Source organism: Sitodiplosis mosellana, unplaced genomic scaffold, assembly GCF_009176505.1.
Source record: "Sitodiplosis mosellana isolate CC-2019 unplaced genomic scaffold, AAFC_SMos_1.0 Smas_scaffold_6191, whole genome shotgun sequence".
In the NCBI taxonomy this organism is placed as follows: Eukaryota; Metazoa; Arthropoda; class Insecta; order Diptera; family Cecidomyiidae; genus Sitodiplosis; species Sitodiplosis mosellana.
The window spans coordinates 3,399,848-3,417,645 of NW_022601432.1; the positions used below are offsets into that span (position 1 = coordinate 3,399,848).

Below are 17,798 nucleotides of genomic sequence, written 5' to 3' on the forward strand. Positions count from 1 at the left end.
GAGAGAGAGAGAGAGAGAGAGAGAGAGAGAGAGAGAGAGAAATGATATGTGGAATAAAAATTCAACGCAAATCTATGACTAACTGCTAAAATCCCAAAATAAGGCAAATATTTGGCTATTTCTCTCTTTCTTTGTGAAATGTTCGAGTGACAAAATCATTTCTAAATTTAACAACCGGCCAACGAGGAGATGAGAAGAAAACTGGCAACAAATATTCAAAGATTTTTTTCTTCTTCTTTTCCTCCGTAGTTTAATGAATGCGATCGATTTTGTCAGATTATTCACCATTTGAAGCATTGGCCAAATGTCATATTATAACAATGTTGGCGGTGATTGTTGCTGCGTCTGATCAATTCCATCGCTTAATCAACAGATTAGAGCGAGAAACGCGAAAACCACAATATAAGAAAAAAAAACAACAATGCAGAAAATTCAGCCAAAGGAGACACATAGCAAGGCGACACATTTTTTTTCTCTCATGTTCTCTTTCGAGAAAGAGCTATGAAACACTTTTAATTTTTCTAATATTAATGATTTGGTAATTTACCATGAGGGAATTAGACACATACGATCCATCTGTTTTGTTATAAGCATTTTCATTCGCTTGAACATTTCGTTGTGTGTCCCTTTCCGTTGATATATTTCACCAAATGGATTTTACGGTATTAAAACGCGGAGCGGATTTTAACTCAATGTTTGCCAGTTATTTATTGCATATATTAATATGAATGTGATTTTTCCAATTATGTTTGACTTTTTTACCAGGTCGATTGCTCTCTCCTTCTCTCTCACTCTCTCATGATTGCTTTTTCACCATGCCCCATGACTAAGCCTGCTTCTTGCAACTCACTGATAAAAAGCCAATCCGAACGATATGAGCAATTTTAAAAAAAGACATGTCAAATGAGAATTAAAAGCAACTTCTTAGCCTAATGAATCCATTTTGAAAGATCGACATTTGGTTGATGAGTTTTTTTTTTGCCTTGCTTTCTGATATGTTCATGAGGTATCAGCTAGTTTATTTTTCCTCTTCATCTCCAAAAACATATTTGGTCAATGCTCTTAATAACAGCCTCCTATTAGTGAGATAAATCCGAAGTAGAAAAAAAAACACCGCAATATGTCCACATTTGCTAATATGATCTCTTCGTCAACAAAATATCGCATTAGATATGGCCAATATGAGCATTTTATTAATTGGAAATGAGTTTTTACCGTATTTTTACCGCGCTAGAGAAGAGAAGAAAAAAAACAAATCCAACGGCAACGAAGCAGAAAAAAAATTGAGAAAAATACAGATGACCGTTGATACGCACCGAATATGACAAATTTAAATATGAAATTCAGAACACACCGTGTATTTGTTGAATTAATAATTCTAAGAAGTTAAGAAAAAACCTATGATTTTTAATCAAAAATGCATAAATCAGAGAGAGAGAGAGAGAGAGAGAGAGAAAGAGAGCGCTGGCCATAAAATCGGATCGAATAGAATACTTCCATGGAGTGGTTGAAGAATATTCAAATGATGTGTGAGAAATTGATGATTGGCACATAAAAATTTGAAGCATCGCGCAACACAACGCGATAAAAAATGTTTTCTTTTAATCTTCGAAATGGGTTTTTCGCCCATTGACTCTTCACGATCACGAAATCGTTTCGACAAAATTGAACAAACTTTCTATGGTGCGATTATTGGTTTTGGGGCGTAAGTCCGCTCAATTTCGGCTCGATGGATTGTCATCGCTATAAAGAAGAATCAATCAATGAACATTATATTCGATATAATAGATAAAAATCAGTGAAACTTGAAGAAAACTCAAGGTATTTTTTGAATAATTTACTCGACACCTTTTGTCATCGTTGATGTTGTTGTTGTTATTGTTGTTGGCTCAGAATGGCATTTACAATGCCCCGCGACCACACAAACACTTCCACCTTCCAGCCAGACGTTATTATTCATGTTAATTGTGTTGAAAATTGCTGAACAAAAGGACAACATTTTGAATGTGTCATTCTCGAACAAAGCCAATGTGTGTGTCTGTAGAATAAAGCAGTTCGAATGACGACAGAATCGCTTTTGAACGATTAGCTGCGTCCATTTTCATTCAACACAAACACACACAGCACCATCTCAATAATATTAATTATGTATCAAAAGCAGAAAAATCTGCGTACATCGAATCGATATGTTTGATCAAATTACCATTTTATTGCTCACCAGCCTCAAACTGAAAACGAAATGCAACATTAATCATATGCACGTATGCTTGTATGTGCAAGCAGGCCATAAAACAAATACTGCATCGCTTAAAGCATTTGCCATTTTAATTAAGATATTTGTATCATTCACACCACCACAGAACCGAGAAAATTCATTTAGCCCGGCTCCACAGACAAATACATACGGTTTTGGTATATTCGGTGCGTCGTTCTGTGGATAGACGATGAGTGCATTTTCTTTTATTTCATTCACAGACTCGTTTTAGTTTCATTATATGTTGCACCGTTTGTTTTACGCGAATTGTGACAAGCGCAGAGAGAGAGAGAGAGTGAGACCTGAGAGTATGCAAAGTGAGGGTACCGTGTTTGCCTTCGGCTAGATCGCTGGACTGCGCCAACCGGCATGCACACAGGCATTCTAGCCGTAAACAGGAGAGTGAGACAGCGCACAAGATTTGCACATTTCGAGTGGACGTTGCATGTAGCGCGTATATTCGTATGTTTGGTGATATTAAATCAATTTGTATCAACAAACATTGAGATTTTTCAACACAATTACCGTCTACAAATTGAAATGTTCCACAGTAATGATCGCATTCAATCGTTGCATCTTATCGATTTTGAATGGCGATAACCGTACAGCTAATTCAATTGGATTTGTCATGCAAGTCATATGCAAATTTTCAAACGTACAAACAAGACGATGGAGAAAAACTAATTCGCATTTAAAACCGAAAAGCATCACTTGTTGTACAAATCGGCTTGAATTTGATTGGACAAATTTTATGGCTTTTAAATGAAATAACAAATATTTTGCCATTAATAACTACCGAGATTAAGATAGCGACACATGTTCGAATGGTGTTTTATCGAACAGATGCAACCAAAATTATGATGTAAATTTTAAGTTGAAACGTGTTTGAAAAATGAAAATCAAGTTGAAAATATTTTGACACAATTGAAGGTAAAAGTAATTTCTTACATTCTGTAAGTGAATGTAAACTGAGTTTTTTCTCTGAAAATCTCGAACTTTTCACATCTTACATTCAAATAATAGGTATGGAAAAAATTCGAAAAGCATTTGCTTTGCAAATATGCAAAACTTATTGTCAATTACATTCACACAAAAACGGGTACGACCACTTGTTGGATGATGCATTTTGGCTTTCATTTTCTGTTGATGCACATTTCGCTTTTTTTCCTTCATTTAGTTTACGAGTTGTAGACAAATGAGAAAATCAATAGAAAAAATTTGTTTCAATTTCGAATGAATGTTCGTTGAGTGGAGTTAATAAATTGAAGAGAGTGCGAATGGAGTATCATCTTCGATAATTTACTTAGCATATCGCTTCATAAAATTGATTGCGAGCACAATATAAAATCGTAACCATATTTGGAATAGACCGGTGTGTGGATATGTGATACACCGTGCGTTTGATATGTTTCTTCGTTTTTTTCATCTCATTTTCAAAAGTATCAAATTACATTTTCCAAATTCGTTTTGGTTCGCCGATTGGCCATAATGTGAATGCATACACATTCCGTGCTGAGTTCAAGTGATTTTCTCGCGCGCTCTTTTTGACAGCAAAACATTTGACTTGCTTCATTTTCACCGTGCGTTATAAATATGGAATATAAAGTTGAGCTGTTGGTGTTGTTGTCGTTGTTTTTTTTATTGACGCATTGAAAGCGGACACCATTGAACTTGATAATTTTATTCAGGCCCATATTTTGTTGTTTATCCTTTTGGTTTTTCTGCCAACGCTAAAAATTCCAATCGATCATCACGTTCTGAAGAGAGGAAGAGCGAGAGAGACAGAGAGACAGAGAGACAGAGAGACAGAGAGAAAGATGGAGAGGAAAAGAGTGAGGAAGAAGAGAGAAGAGTATAGAGATAGAAGCAAAGTGCAAGAAGGTTAGAGAGAGAAAGACAGCGTAGAAGGATAGAAATCATTCAGAACTATGAAGCGAAGTATATTTTTTTATTGGAAAGCGAAGTGGGAAAAAACATCCAACTGAGACAGAAAATGAGATGATAAGTAAGTTAAACGCCGGTTCTGAGCTCGTCAATTTATCTTTTCGCATTAACATTTAACAAAAGCAACAAAACAAATGTAACACATTTTTTCGGTTGTATTTGAATTTATATTGGTGACAATGGAGGCCGCGTTTGCATTGAGAATGTGACACGAAGATGTCAATGTGCACATGCTGTTCGTCTTTTTTGTCTTCCTCTCTTCATTTATCGCCTGAGTTTGGGTCGCTTTTTGTATGTTCGGACTGTTGGTTTTCTTCGCTTTTCGGAAATTCCCTAACGAATTAGTGATCTTTCAAATTGTACGGACACAAGTCGTGAACCAATCATCAAAATCCCCATATAAATTATATCTCATATAAATTGAGTGATAAGTCGCATACGTTTGCTTTTGATCCGAGCAGAAAAAGATGAATGTCCATTGTCCAGTCGGCTTCATTTGAATGGATTCAATAAATTCAAACAATTGTTCGCTTATCACTTTGGATTTTTCATTTGAAATGCATCGCGAGCGCACGTATTTACCTTGTGGAATGTGAGTTCGATTCTAAATATAGGTACATTTTGTTCCTCTTCCGATCATTGCTTTAATCCGCTTAAAATTATAACGCATCGTTGACAAATGGGGAGCAACAATGTTCGATTGATGAGCAACAAAAAGGTGGATTAGGTAATGCCCTGATTGATATACAGTGTATGTATTATACACAGCATATCATGCAGTAGAGCAGTGATTGAGCTACAAATGACATGAAACGCTTAAATTCCTTTCAGTTTAGCTTCACTTAAATGAAATACGTTAATTGATTGCGAAAAAAGGGGATTCACTCGATTGTAGTGCGAAGTGATGGAAGTGTGAACCAAACGAATTGCAACAAATTTCCGTTTTGTGGCTTTCAACAAAGTAGCACTTATTAATTACAATCTAAGCACTTTGGATGAATAAAATTAAAATGTATAACGCCGCAAATGTAGAAATGATTAGCCGGTAGTGTGGTTACACACATAACACTCAGCATTGTGAGAATGTACAGTACACTGTACAGTATACGTATATTCCTTATCTATTCACTTAAATATACATAATTACAATTTCAATTGTGCATAATTCCCGTCATATAATTCAATGATGTTCATATTATCGCTCGTTAGCGCATGTTGCGCTGATTCTTGTGGTTGTAATTCATATCACTGACGTATGCCTGGTGCTAATCGCTCGACCAGCGAGTGCACATACACACACAAATACAGCGCGTGTGTGCTCCAGCCGTGTGGTAACTCATGCACACTGCACTTCTTCAATGCAAACAATGTATGTACGGGCTAAATGTGAGAACGCCATCGAGAGAGCGAGCGAAATAAAAGAGATGAAGAGAGTAAAGGCAAATCTACGCGCGTTGCCTTCACCAGTTCAGATAAATCATATTCGATAATAATATATTGACAAAATAATTATGTATATTTTGTATATGGGCAAAAAAGTATCCAGCAAAAAATTAAGCAATAAGATGCACGTAGAGTGTAAGTGTGAATGTGCGAGCGCGCGCTCATCATGCAGCGCGTATATATTATGTTGCGATAAGGCGTTGTGTTTTGTTGTTGTTGTAAGAGGAAGAGAAAATTGTTTGGTCTGATCTGATAAAATATTTGCATTTTAGCCGGATAAAAGGCAGAAAATCATCATCATTAAAAATAATAACAGTGAGAATATGCAAATGTGGTGGTGATGCTGTTGCTGCTGATGCAGTTGCGGTTTTGTATAAAATCTCACACTCGGCACAAAAACAAAATCGAACACGGCAAGCCGCCCGCCTTCCGTTCGGTTTGGTCAACGGAACATAATTGTCACATAAAAACGTCGATTTGTGCAAATTTTTTTCGTTCGCGACTATAAATAAGCTCGGCCGACATCCAATTTTGCGCTGTTCAAACATAACGACGACAACGAATCAGTTCATCTCAGAGGGAATTCCCATTTCAAACAAGTCCATACGAGTGTATAATTGAAATTCGCAAGTAGTTTCGCGAAGTGTAAGCGTTTTTTATAACAGAGATTCAAGTATTGTTTGGATTTAAAAGAGAAAGAGAGAGAGAGAGAGAGAGAGAGAGAGAGAGAGAGAGAGAGAGAGTTTAAAAACCGTAAACCAAATGCCAATCACACACAAAGCAACATTGCCATTATGTCGACCAGGAGAGCCGTCATTTATGCAAAAAATGAATTGCCGATTTGATATTCCAGCCGATCATTTGGTATCCAATTCAAAACGCATACATCACACATTCACAACAAGAAGTAATGTTTTTTTTCCCTTGATTTTAATTGTTTTTTCAGCCTCCAAGGTATAAAGACCTCGGTGTTGATATACTTGAACGGTTTAACGATGAGAACGTTCACAAATTGCCGGTCAAACCAATTGTGTATCCGAATTTGGAATTTTTGAAAACTTTCGAGAAAAATGCCAATTTCTCCACATTCATTCCACAGCATATGACATATGCAAAAGCATTGATGAAAATTTTTGATTCGGCCAAAGATTTGGATGAACTCATATCGCTCGCATTGTACTGTCGTGATCAAGTCAATTCGCAATTATTCATTTATGCATATTTTGTTGTGCTAACGCATCGTTATGACACTGATAACATTGAATTGCCACAATTATTTGAAATTGCGCCACATCGATTCTTCAAAAAAAGTACCTTGGTCGAAGTACGCGAGAAACAACACAGTTCAGCTGTGGCAAAGCGCAACAGACGACAGGCCAATACTGATGATGAGGTAACAATTTCAAAATTTTCACGGTTTTTCATAATTTTTTGTTCGGTTTTTCTACAATTTTTGTTGAGTCTTTTGTTTAAAGCCATCAATTGAAGTTCCGTTTCGTGGCACGATGTCAGTGTCAAATGTGGAGGAAAAGCTGGCATTCTTTCGTGAAGATATTGGAGTGAATAGGTGAAAAGTTAACGTCATAATGCAATTTTTTCCGTTTTGTTATTTTAATCAGTTCATTCCTAGTACGACATAAGTGTTCATCTAATCCGATTTCTTCTACTTTTGATAGTCACCATTGGCACTGGCACGTTGTCTATCCAGTTGATGCATCCAATCCAGTATACTTTGACAAAGATCGACGCGGTGAACTTTTCTATTATATGCATCATCAATTATTGAACTGGTAATTTTACGTTGTCATTTGAATCGTTTGACTGAATCAATTGTTCTAATTGAAGTAGTCGAATTTGGCGAAAAAAAATATTTACCACAATAGATCGAAAATTTAAAAATTCCAACAGTTTCTCTGTGTGATTCGATACGATGTGAAAATAAAGAGAAAAAAATATTAATCCATAGGTATGACTGCACACGAATGGCGTTGGGAGTTCCAATGGTTTTGCCATTTGATAATTTCCAGAAACAAATCAATGGAGGATACTTTCCGAATATGACAACCGCTTCATCATCTTTTATCATTCCACCGCGTCCACCGGGATTTATGCAGGACCTGCACAGCGATAGCAACGGTGTAAATCTGAAAGTAGCCGATTTAGAGCGATGGTACCAACGATTTCATGAAGCTATTGACAATGGATTTTGTTTCGATGTAAGTTTTTACTGTTAGTTTTAAGCAGCATGTATCAAATTGGTTTTTTTTTTCTATAGTCACAAGGGAATAGGATAGACTTGATCAACGATGGAGGCATTGATATTTTGGGGAATATGGTCGAAGCGAATGCTTTATCGAAGAATTACGGATATAATGGAAATCTCCACAATTCCGGACATGTAAGTTTTGATTGAGCCAAAGTTTCATTACATTTTTCAGTCATAATTCATGACGTGGTTAAATTCCAATTTGACCCAAGGTAATGACATCCTCCATGCACGACCCGGACGGAAAACATAAAGAGCCACCAGGTGTTATGGGTGATACGACGACTGCAATGCGCGATCCATTATTTTTTCGATGGCACAAAATGGTTGATCAGCTCTTTACTAAATTGAAAGATCGCTTGCCGCCATACCAAGAGGCCGATTTGCAATTCAAGGACATCACAATTAAATCACTTAACATTCTGGATGGATCGAATCAATCGACCGAACAGTTGATCACATTTTGGCAGAAGAGCACGGTCAACTTACAAAATGGCTTAAATTTTCATCGGTCCGAACCCATTCTCGTCACCTTCACGCACTTGAACTATCAACACTTTTCATACCTGTAAGTTGCAGCCTAAAAAAAAATAAAATAAAGCATTTCACATCCATGAAAAGGTGAAAAAATGAAATATTCTTTGATGCAGGTTTGAAGTTGAGAATGGAAACTCGGCGCCTGTCGATGGAACCGTTCGAATCTACTTACTTCCGATAAAAAGTGACAAAGGTGATCCGTTGCTGTTTGCAGGAAGTCGAAAACTAGCGATGGAAATCGATCGATTCCAAGCCACATGTAAGATTCAACAAAACATTCACATTTTGGTTGCAAAAAAAAAAAAAAAACAAATTCTGTTTCTTTCCGCGCAGTTCCACCGGGAACGAGCAAATTGATGCGAAAGTCAATCGATTCATCGGTGACAATTCCATATGATCGAACGTTTCCCATGCAACGTGACGAAAACGTTTTTTTGGTTTGTTATTGTTATTGTTATTGTTTGATTTTTGTGAATAAACTATATTTAAATTGAGCTGTCATCAATACATTATAATGAATGGGATCAATATTATTATGTAAACGATAAATCGAACGAAACAGATTTAGTTCACACGGCGATTAAGATAAACAGAAAAAAATGGGCAAAAATAGAACACGTACAAATAAATCGGATCGGTTTTATGTGTGTATGGTGTGGTGTGGTGTGGTATTTACTTATAGTATGGCTTCTTTTCCAAAGAGGGATTACCAAGAGATTTCGATCGAGTTATTGTGTCAATTTTAATGTGTACGACTTCCATCGTGTCGCGCTTAAAATATTTTTGTTAACACTAAGTCGGATTAGATGAACATTTATGTCGTACCATAAACGAACTAATTAGAATAACAAAATGGGGAAAAAAAATTGCACGAGTTTGATCAAGCCGTTTTTCTTTGAACTTTATCAGTCAGACCAACCAGAAGACGTTCAAACCATTTGCATGTGCGGTTGGCCACAGCACATGCTATTGCCCAAAGGACCGGAAGACGGGTATCCTTATCGGATTTTTGCAATGATTTCCGATTACAAGTTTGATAAGGTAATCTCGACGTGTTTATCAATAACATTGTTTTTTGAATGGAATGCGATACTTTTTTTGGAATGGAAACTGATTACCATTGGAAATTGAAGAAAAAACTCGATTCAATTTGCTGCCGTTGTTAAATTCGATTTTTTTTTTGTTTTGTCGTTCGCAGGTTGATCAAGAACCTTCAAATGGTGTTTGTAACGATAATTACATAATGTGTGGTCTACGAAATCGAAAATATCCCGATCGTCGCCCACTTGGTTTTCCATTCGATCGTCCAGCTGCCGATGGCGTGACGACTGTTGATGACTTTGTGTCTTACTTCAACAATATGATTGCAAAACAAATCACCATACGTCATCTCAATGAAAATAAGGCGCAAGGCGGCGATAACAAAACAGTGAAACTTTGAGAGAAAGAAAGAAGAAAGGAATAGAGAAATAGAGAGAGAGATAGAGAGATAAAAATAACAACAATGGCACCATTCTATTTCAATCATTCTCTCACTTTCATTTCCTAGCAAAAAAAAGAACTTAAGCATTAAGTGTTCGTATTGTATGTATTTATGTTTACTAAAATTTATGGCAATAATATTTTCCAAATAAATGGAATATCAGCAAAAGAGAAAGAATATCACATCCGAATTGTTGTTGTCATCATTGCTAATACGCACCGTTATTGGGTATATCAACAAGATGACCAAAGCGACAAGCTAATTTAATTACGCATTCTATTGAAATGCAAATGGCTTTTTGTTCATCGTTCATCGCTCATTCATTCGATACGTCATTCTTTAGCTCCATAATAACATACATCTTATCAGATTACATTGATACGGAATTCTTCTTTTTCTTTATATTGTTCCAAACTCTTTTCAACCCAAAAACGATTAACGAAACTTTTGCCATTTAGGATTTTTACGACAATACGGCCGCGATCAGCGAACGAATTCTTTTTAGTCTAATCTGATGCAATTGGCTTATGACTATTCGCCCCATTTAGATTGTATAAATTTCCCAATTTGGTCCATGCTCCAAAAAGTTCATTATACAAAGTACGGTTAATATTTTTTATGCGTGTCGCATAATGTCAACTGTCAAATGCGATAAATTTTTATGGATGTTTATTCATATCACTGTTGAGTGCTAAGAATGCTGTTAAAATGTTTATGGACGTTGTGTGTGTGCGTCTGTCTATTTCTCCCTTTTTCTCTGGGTTTTGTTTCCAATGAGCAAACTCATGGCCAGGAAGATGAAGAAGAAGATTCATTTAAATTACTGAATTATTATAATTATTGTATGGAAACTTGTATTTCGTAGATGGATGATATACAAAATATGACCATGAAACTATGAAATGGAACAACTTTTCGAGATTTTCGATGTTTGATGAATTAAATTTGACAATAATCCAAGGAAAAATAGCATGAAAAGACTATTCATCTATGAGAATTTGTGCATTACGAAATTTCATCGTTTTTCATATAATCCATCAATCGTCGATGAATTAATCGTCGTGCGTTGGATTCGTTTGCAATTGCATTTTTATTTCACGTGCAATTTGATTCAAGGCTCATGTGGCAAATGAGGCAGTGTGTAGTGACTGAACGATTTTTTTTTAAACGAAGCAATAGATACGATGTGCTCGCAATGAGAAAAAAAACAGTGCGCAGACCGCGTCTTGTTGTTTTATGTTTTTTTCTTCTCTTCGTGTGGAATGGGTTTATTTTTTATTTTTGAAACTGATATGAGAACGACGACGACGACGACGCGACGAACACAGAACAAACGGCAATGAGTACAGATGATTCGTGCACATGGTTGTTTGTTTGTTTGGTTGGTTCTGGCTTGATGTGCGGGTATCGGGCGCATGAACAATAAGAGATTAGCAGCACACAGTGTATTTTAATGTATATCAACTTTCATTGTACTGAATTGCATGGTTCAAAATGTGGATAATGTAATCGCCCAGACGCGCTCGCACGATCACATAATTCAATAAATTAAAAGACAACAAACAAACAAACGAACCAACCAACCAACCAGCGAACGAACGGTTAAACAACAGCAATGAGGAGAGGAGAGCCAAAACAACAGAGAAAAAAAAATAACCGAGAAGCGAGTGCACTCGAAACGCGCGGCACACGAAAAAAGAGCTACTCACAACAAATTCAGAAGCAAATGCAGAAGCAAAAGCCAGTCACAATATGACATGAAAAACCCGTCGACGCGACATCGATACCAGAGCAGAGAAAACAAGAGTTTTAAATGCAATTTGTGCACCATCGTTCATGAGCGTGTATGGTGCACAATCCACAATCTTATCCACATATATTTGCCGTGATAGAGTGGCACGGATGGCGGAGTGGGTCCTCGCGAAATCGCAATTGCACGTTTCGAAACGATGCGGGACCGGGGCATTTTTCGGAAAATTGTACATTTCGATCGGGTCTAACGCATTTTTAAACGCGGACACATGGAGACATTTTTGCAATGTCGTGCGCTCGCGATCGCAGCCTTCCATATCTGCTTCAGTAGCAGCAGCAGCAGCAGCAGCAACATCACCATCTCATATTCATGCTAATAAATGTTTTATAATATAATTTATTGTGATTTCATTGGGTTTGGATGCATTTCATTTTCTTTTGTCGTTTGCTTTTGAATAGTTTAGCCTTTGTGGCATTTTTAGTGGATTGTCTCTCGTTGACTATTTTTCTATTCCAGAGAGACCTCAACCGATCCCCATACATATTTGTATATATATATATATATATATTATATGCATTGCACGTGTTACACGCTTAGCAATACTTCTTTCAAGCACTTTATGAATTCTGAACATGTAATAACCTTAATATTTTCAAATGGGCTACAGGTTCAGAGCGCGCACACATTCATCCGGCACAAACGATTAAAATGATAATGCCGTAACATAAACATACAATAATTTAATGTAAATGTCTCGAATGTTTCAAAAGGATGATAAATAGGATGATGTTGCTTTCTCTCTGTGGAAAATGGGACGAAAATTCCACTCGTACAATTTTGAATAAATTTTTTTATGAAAAAAATTGAATGTGATTCTGAAAATCTTTTCGAGTTTATTATTTCTTACAGTTAAATTAATTCATTATAATAGATTAAAAATCAATTTTTTCGTCAATCACATGTTAACTGCGAATACAAAAGCGATTAATTTGAAGAGAAAAAAGAGTTTCTCGGGCATTGATTTAATTAGTATACGTTGAAATATGTGTTCGATATTTGGTGTAAGGTGTGAAAAAGCGCAGCCACCATACAATGTTGCAAGCAAAACAATATGCTTTCGTTTGCCAAAATGATATGCGGTGGATGGTTTACAAAGAGAATTCTTTCGTTCCAGTGACTTCGTATTTTAAAATTTAAATTTGTGTCCATGATCCACGTACGTTACGGTATGTTATATGATATTATTTCGTTACCGTATGTCGTTTCGTGTATGTGTGTGTCTCTGTCTAGTTGCTTTCTCATTGCCATCGGTCCTTCAATACTGACAATGCTTAGCCTTTCACAATAATAATAACAGCAAAAACAACAATAAACAGCAACAAAAAGCCTAGCGAATGCACTTCAAACATTTCAATCGGTTGGTTCCCGCGCGCGAGCATATATCGTGTCAGGTTATTTGGTGTATGTTAGTATATATGGTTGGCGGCAACCTTAAACTGTGCTCTGCGCAACATTTTCGTACTATTTGTTATTTGGACCTCGGAAGATGTTTGCGGCTCTGTCTCTCTATCTCGCTCTCGCTCTCTTGTTCTCCTTGTCTTTCTCTCTCCTCTTCTGCTGCTACTTACAGTCACTCTGTCTCACAGTGTTTAGCATGCGCGCGCGTACACACGGCCCCATCAAAATTCTCACACACATTAAGTTGTGTGTAGCTTCACGAAGATACACACAGTGCACTAGCAATAGACGCAATGCAGCAAAGGTGAAAGCCTCAGTGCTGGGCACACACAAAAATCCATTTGTAGCATTTGCTTTTTTATGATCGTTGCGATTCTGCGATTTTGTTTTTCTTCTTCTTCTTCTCTTCGTTTTCAGTGTAATCCATATCTCGCGAACACACAGTGCACTTTCGAAAGAAAAGAAACGAAGCAACAACAAAAAACAGCGAAATATGTGCAGTATCGGAACCGTGCACCCGCCGGTTCATGCGAATCGGTATTGTACTGTGTATATGCAATTCGCTCTCATATTGGCACTTATTGATAGATAATTCACCCTCATTTCATAATAAATTGCTCTGAATCGATCACGACAAAATGCGAATATGTGCAATTTAATATTGTGTGCTCTTTGATGTTTTGTGGGCCCATGCCTCTTTTTTTTCTCTCGCTCTCTCTCTCTCTCTCACTCGTTTCATACTCTCGATTTGGGTACAAAGGGAAATTCGATTAATCTATTACACATTGTCTTCTCTCTCTCTCTCTCTCTCTCTCTCTCTCTCTCTCTCTCTCTCTCTTTCTCTCTCTCTCTCTCTCTTTCTCTCTCGCGCTGTGGTTGTTGTTTTTCTTCTAATTATATCAGTGCTTTGTTTGCTCGTGCAATATGTGCGCGCGCATTGCTCTACTTTCATTCGATTGCTTGCCTCCAGTTCATTCGCCAAATTGAAGTTCATTCGATGTGTGGCTTACGTTTTAGGTGGCTTTTTTTCGTGTGCATTCTTTTTAACGACTCCAAATGCACTGATCGCAATTTATTTTCCATATCATTTCGTGCGATTCATAACCCCGTGTATCCTCTATGCACATCGAAGTGGTTTTTTTCTTGCAACAGACAACTTGCACCGCGCGCATATATGACTTACAGCCAATTGACGCTGTAAAACAAAAACTGCACACCGCTTATTGTTTCGCAAATTGCACTTTCCACAGATGCTCCACATGATAAACTTGATTATGATCTTCGGTGTTTTTTTTTCTTTCTTCATTTCGTTCGTAGAAGCGAAAATACCAATCAAAACATTAATTTATAGTGTTTCAATTGTAGTAGAAATGATCGAAACCATGCTTAGCCTCAAGTACTCTTTTATCTATGTGAATCATGTGAATTCGCATATGAATGCAAAATTCAGTGTCACTATATCGAAACGCTTGCCTTGGCGAATTCAATGCGCTTGTTTCAATGATTTCCATTTTTATTGCAAACTAATGAAATGAGAACAGAAATGGGTTTTTGTCCAACGATAAAATAGCGTATTTTGACATATAAACACGTTTCAATACACTTGTTTATAAGGTGAGAGAAATGATGTTTAATAAATAGTATCAGTACTACTTAAGCCCTTCATTGCGCTATTAGTCTGAATATTGGATTTGATTCGAGTTTTGAACAAGACTTGATTTTGAATGTGGTGCTAACTATTTGTCATATACACTCGACAAAACGTCCAATTGGCCGTCAATAAAACAGTCCAATAAGATAAATTAAAAGTCGTTCACAATCACGTTATATTGAGTATTCAGTGTAGAACAACTGTTTACATGATTTGTTCCAAAAAAAAAACATCGTTTGCTCGTGATAAGATTGTTTTCACTGTTGAACGATGAAAGCAATACGACTATAAGTGAACTCTCGTGTTTTATCAATTGAACTGATCTGAGCTACATTTACATTGATAACAAACCACAATCAACGAAGCCGAGATACACGTCGACGTGATGTATGTAAGTTATTGATCTGTGCTGTGAGTTTTGTGAATGATTTTAGAGCTTAAAAACGACAACTGTTCGGTAAATCAGAGGCGTTATTCTGTGTTAACCGATTAACCAATGTAATTGAATGTTAAATTTGTGCGCCCTGTGCCGGCCGTCGTTCTGATTTCTGTGTGCCGTTCATAACTTCAAGTGTTTGGCGCCCAGTGCTTGTTGTTGTTGATAAATGCGTTTCAACATAGTATTCACATGTACAGGGGTTATCACTGCGTGCAACGAACGCGTATCTTTCAGCCGCAATGTCGTTATTGTGGTTGTAAAAAAGTATCAACAATTAGTATAGCAAAATCGAAATAGTTTCAGTCAGTTTACATTTTTCAACTGCGCCATTCGAATCGACTCGGCACAGAAATTCATTCAAAAAAATTACACAACACAACAAAATATCACTGATTGAATGAAAATCACTTATTTTCGGTTTCTGTTCAGTTTGTCAATGGTTTAACTTTATTCAAAGAAATTTCCTTGAAATAAATTTGAAAAAATGAAGTTTCAATTGAAATGATGTTATATAATAAGTGCCATAGTTAAACTCATTTTATCTTCATCTTCGGAACCGTTGTTTTAAATTACTCTCTCAAAAAATTGATACTTCTTTCGAAATTTTCACTAAACTCATTGAAGTTAAAGCGAGTCAAAGTGTTTTGAATTCGGAAAAAAGCAGTAACCTTCTGAAATTAGTTCATTACTAGTGGAAAGCAATTGTTTTCGGTGAAATATGCGTTTGGTGATTTTAGAAACGTCAAAAAGCGTTGGAGAATGGGCTGCCAAATATGTTGCGAAGCGGATAAAAGACTTTCAACCGGGACCGGACAAGTGAGTTTCAAAGATTCATAACTTAAGTTTTGAATTTAAATGGATCTATTTTCTGTGATTGAAAACGCCGTTTCATTCATAGTGAATAGTTCAAAATTGTATAGATTTTCGACTGAAGACATTGAATTTATGTTTTTCATTGTAGATATTTTGTGTTAGGGCTGCCAACGGGTAGTACTCCACTTGGAATGTATAAATACCTCATTGAATACCATCGACAAGGGAAAATTTCCTTCAAATATGTCAAAACGTTCAATATGGATGAGTATGTAGGTCAGTGTGTGTTGAACTTTTCCAACCATTTTTGACTGGGTCCACATAAGAAATTTAAGCACAATTCTATAACAGACACACTTGGCTCAAAATAGGCTGGGAATCATTTAGTTTTTTCATATTTTAATTCCCTTTTCTTTCATTTTTTAAATAAATTTTCTGTCAATTTTCTTTCCACAACTAATCATGTCAATGGTGTACCATTTACCATACTCTTTTGTTTCGATCCAAACAGATTTGCCACGCGATCATCCACAAAGCTATCATCATTTTATGTATCAGAATTTCTTCCAACACATTGACATCGATCCAAAGAATGTGCACATTTTGGATGGGAATGCTAGTGATCTGAATGCCGAGTGTGAACGATACGAAGCGGAAATTGTACGAGCCGGTGGTGTTGAATTGTTTATCGGTGGCATTGGAGCCGATGGCCACATCGCATTCAATGAGCCCGGATCGTCGCTTGCCTCACGGACCCGCGTCAAAACACTCGCCGAAGATACACTTCGAGCGAACGCTGCCAGCTTTTTCGATAACGACATGAACCAAGTCCCAAAACAAGCGCTCACTGTTGGATGCGGCACGATTTTAGACGCAAAAGAGGTATGTACATTTTCTGCAAGTTTATTTTGCCCCGCTTTTTTTCTACAGTTTTTGTTTGTAAATTTTTCCATAAAATTGTACGCGAAAATCCGTATATACATATATATATACACAGGTGATGATTTTAATCACTGGTGCCCAGAAGTCCTTTGCATTGTATAAAACGATCGAAGAAGGTGTAAGTCATATGTGGACAGCGAGTTGCTTGCAGCAACATGGCAACGTATTGCTGATTTGTGATGATGATGCAACGCTCGAGTTGCGTGTTAAAACAGTTAAATACTTCAAGGTTCGTGATGATTTTGAACTAAATACAATACACATTCAAGCGCTAATATTTGCTTTGCTTCTCACTGCCTTTCGCAGGGACTGATGACTGTGCATTCGAAACTAATTGAAGACAGCACCGACTAATGACCACATCAAACGCTTGGAACTATTGACATGACCGTGTTTTTTTTTTGTTACTTTCCACATTCAATGGTTAAAGGAGTTTTATGAAACTGTCTCAAGCTATACTCAATGACATTAAACAATTGAATGTTGTTTAATAAATTCGATGTTTTGGTTTAAATCGATTCAGATGATTTCAATTTTTCGTCGTGTTTTTTTTTCTTCAAGTCAATGCTATTAGTCATTTACCTAACTCTCCCCCTCAAGTTCACTTGTTCTTATCGATGAATTTGATTTCGATATCTGTTTGACACATCCATAGCACTCAATCATAAATCTGATGATGTTGCATGCACTTGCAAGATTTCAAGTGTCATTTTTGTCTTGTTTTTTTTTTCTCCTTCACCGTTTCCTAACGCTCACAGTTGAAACTTGTTTAAAGTATTTTGTCTTGTTTTATTTTTTATATACGGCTGTATAAG

At 36.7% G+C, this 17,798-nt stretch overlaps 2 protein-coding genes across 2 annotated transcripts; both read left to right on the forward strand.

Moving 5' to 3' along the window:
* The first annotated feature begins 5,913 nt into the window (after positions 1 to 5,913).
* LOC129576480 (phenoloxidase subunit 1-like) lies at positions 5,914 to 10,095 on the forward strand. The gene is made up of 11 exons (XM_055461671.1): positions 5,914 to 6,505; positions 6,588 to 7,034; positions 7,117 to 7,208; positions 7,318 to 7,431; positions 7,608 to 7,857; positions 7,917 to 8,039; positions 8,120 to 8,475; positions 8,558 to 8,703; positions 8,778 to 8,881; positions 9,354 to 9,485; positions 9,643 to 10,095. Exons 1-11 carry the CDS (start codon positions 6,404 to 6,406, stop codon positions 9,883 to 9,885), a joined length of 2,109 nt encoding a protein of 702 aa, XP_055317646.1. The 5' UTR covers positions 5,914 to 6,403; the 3' UTR covers positions 9,886 to 10,095.
* A 5,166-nt stretch (positions 10,096 to 15,261) lies between these two features.
* On the forward strand, positions 15,262 to 17,501 carry LOC129576501 (glucosamine-6-phosphate isomerase-like). Its single transcript, XM_055461705.1, has 5 exons — positions 15,262 to 16,044; positions 16,190 to 16,317; positions 16,553 to 16,923; positions 17,039 to 17,212; positions 17,290 to 17,501. The coding sequence occupies exons 1-5, from the start codon at positions 15,947 to 15,949 to the stop codon at positions 17,335 to 17,337; spliced, it is 819 nt and encodes a 272-aa protein (XP_055317680.1). The 5' UTR covers positions 15,262 to 15,946; the 3' UTR covers positions 17,338 to 17,501.
* The last annotated feature ends 297 nt before the right edge of the window (positions 17,502 to 17,798 follow it).

What these genes read in the sequence shown, in the direction of transcription:
- LOC129576501 (XM_055461705.1), top strand. Translation starts at nt 15,947, where the DNA reads ATGCGTTTGGTGATTTTAGAAACGTCAAAAAGCGTTGGAGAATGGGCT. An exon ending in CGATTTTAGACGCAAAAGAG is followed by an intron (nt 16,924 to 17,038) that starts GTATGTACATTT and finishes ATATATACACAG; the next exon opens with GTGATGATTTTAATCACTGG. An exon ending in AAACAGTTAAATACTTCAAG is followed by an intron (nt 17,213 to 17,289) that starts GTTCGTGATGAT and finishes TGCCTTTCGCAG; the next exon opens with GGACTGATGACTGTGCATTC.
- LOC129576480 (XM_055461671.1), top strand. Translation starts at nt 6,404, where the DNA reads ATGCCAATCACACACAAAGCAACATTGCCATTATGTCGACCAGGAGAG. An exon ending in AGGCCAATACTGATGATGAG is followed by an intron (nt 7,035 to 7,116) that starts GTAACAATTTCA and finishes TTTTGTTTAAAG; the next exon opens with CCATCAATTGAAGTTCCGTT. An exon ending in TATCAACACTTTTCATACCT is followed by an intron (nt 8,476 to 8,557) that starts GTAAGTTGCAGC and finishes TCTTTGATGCAG; the next exon opens with GTTTGAAGTTGAGAATGGAA.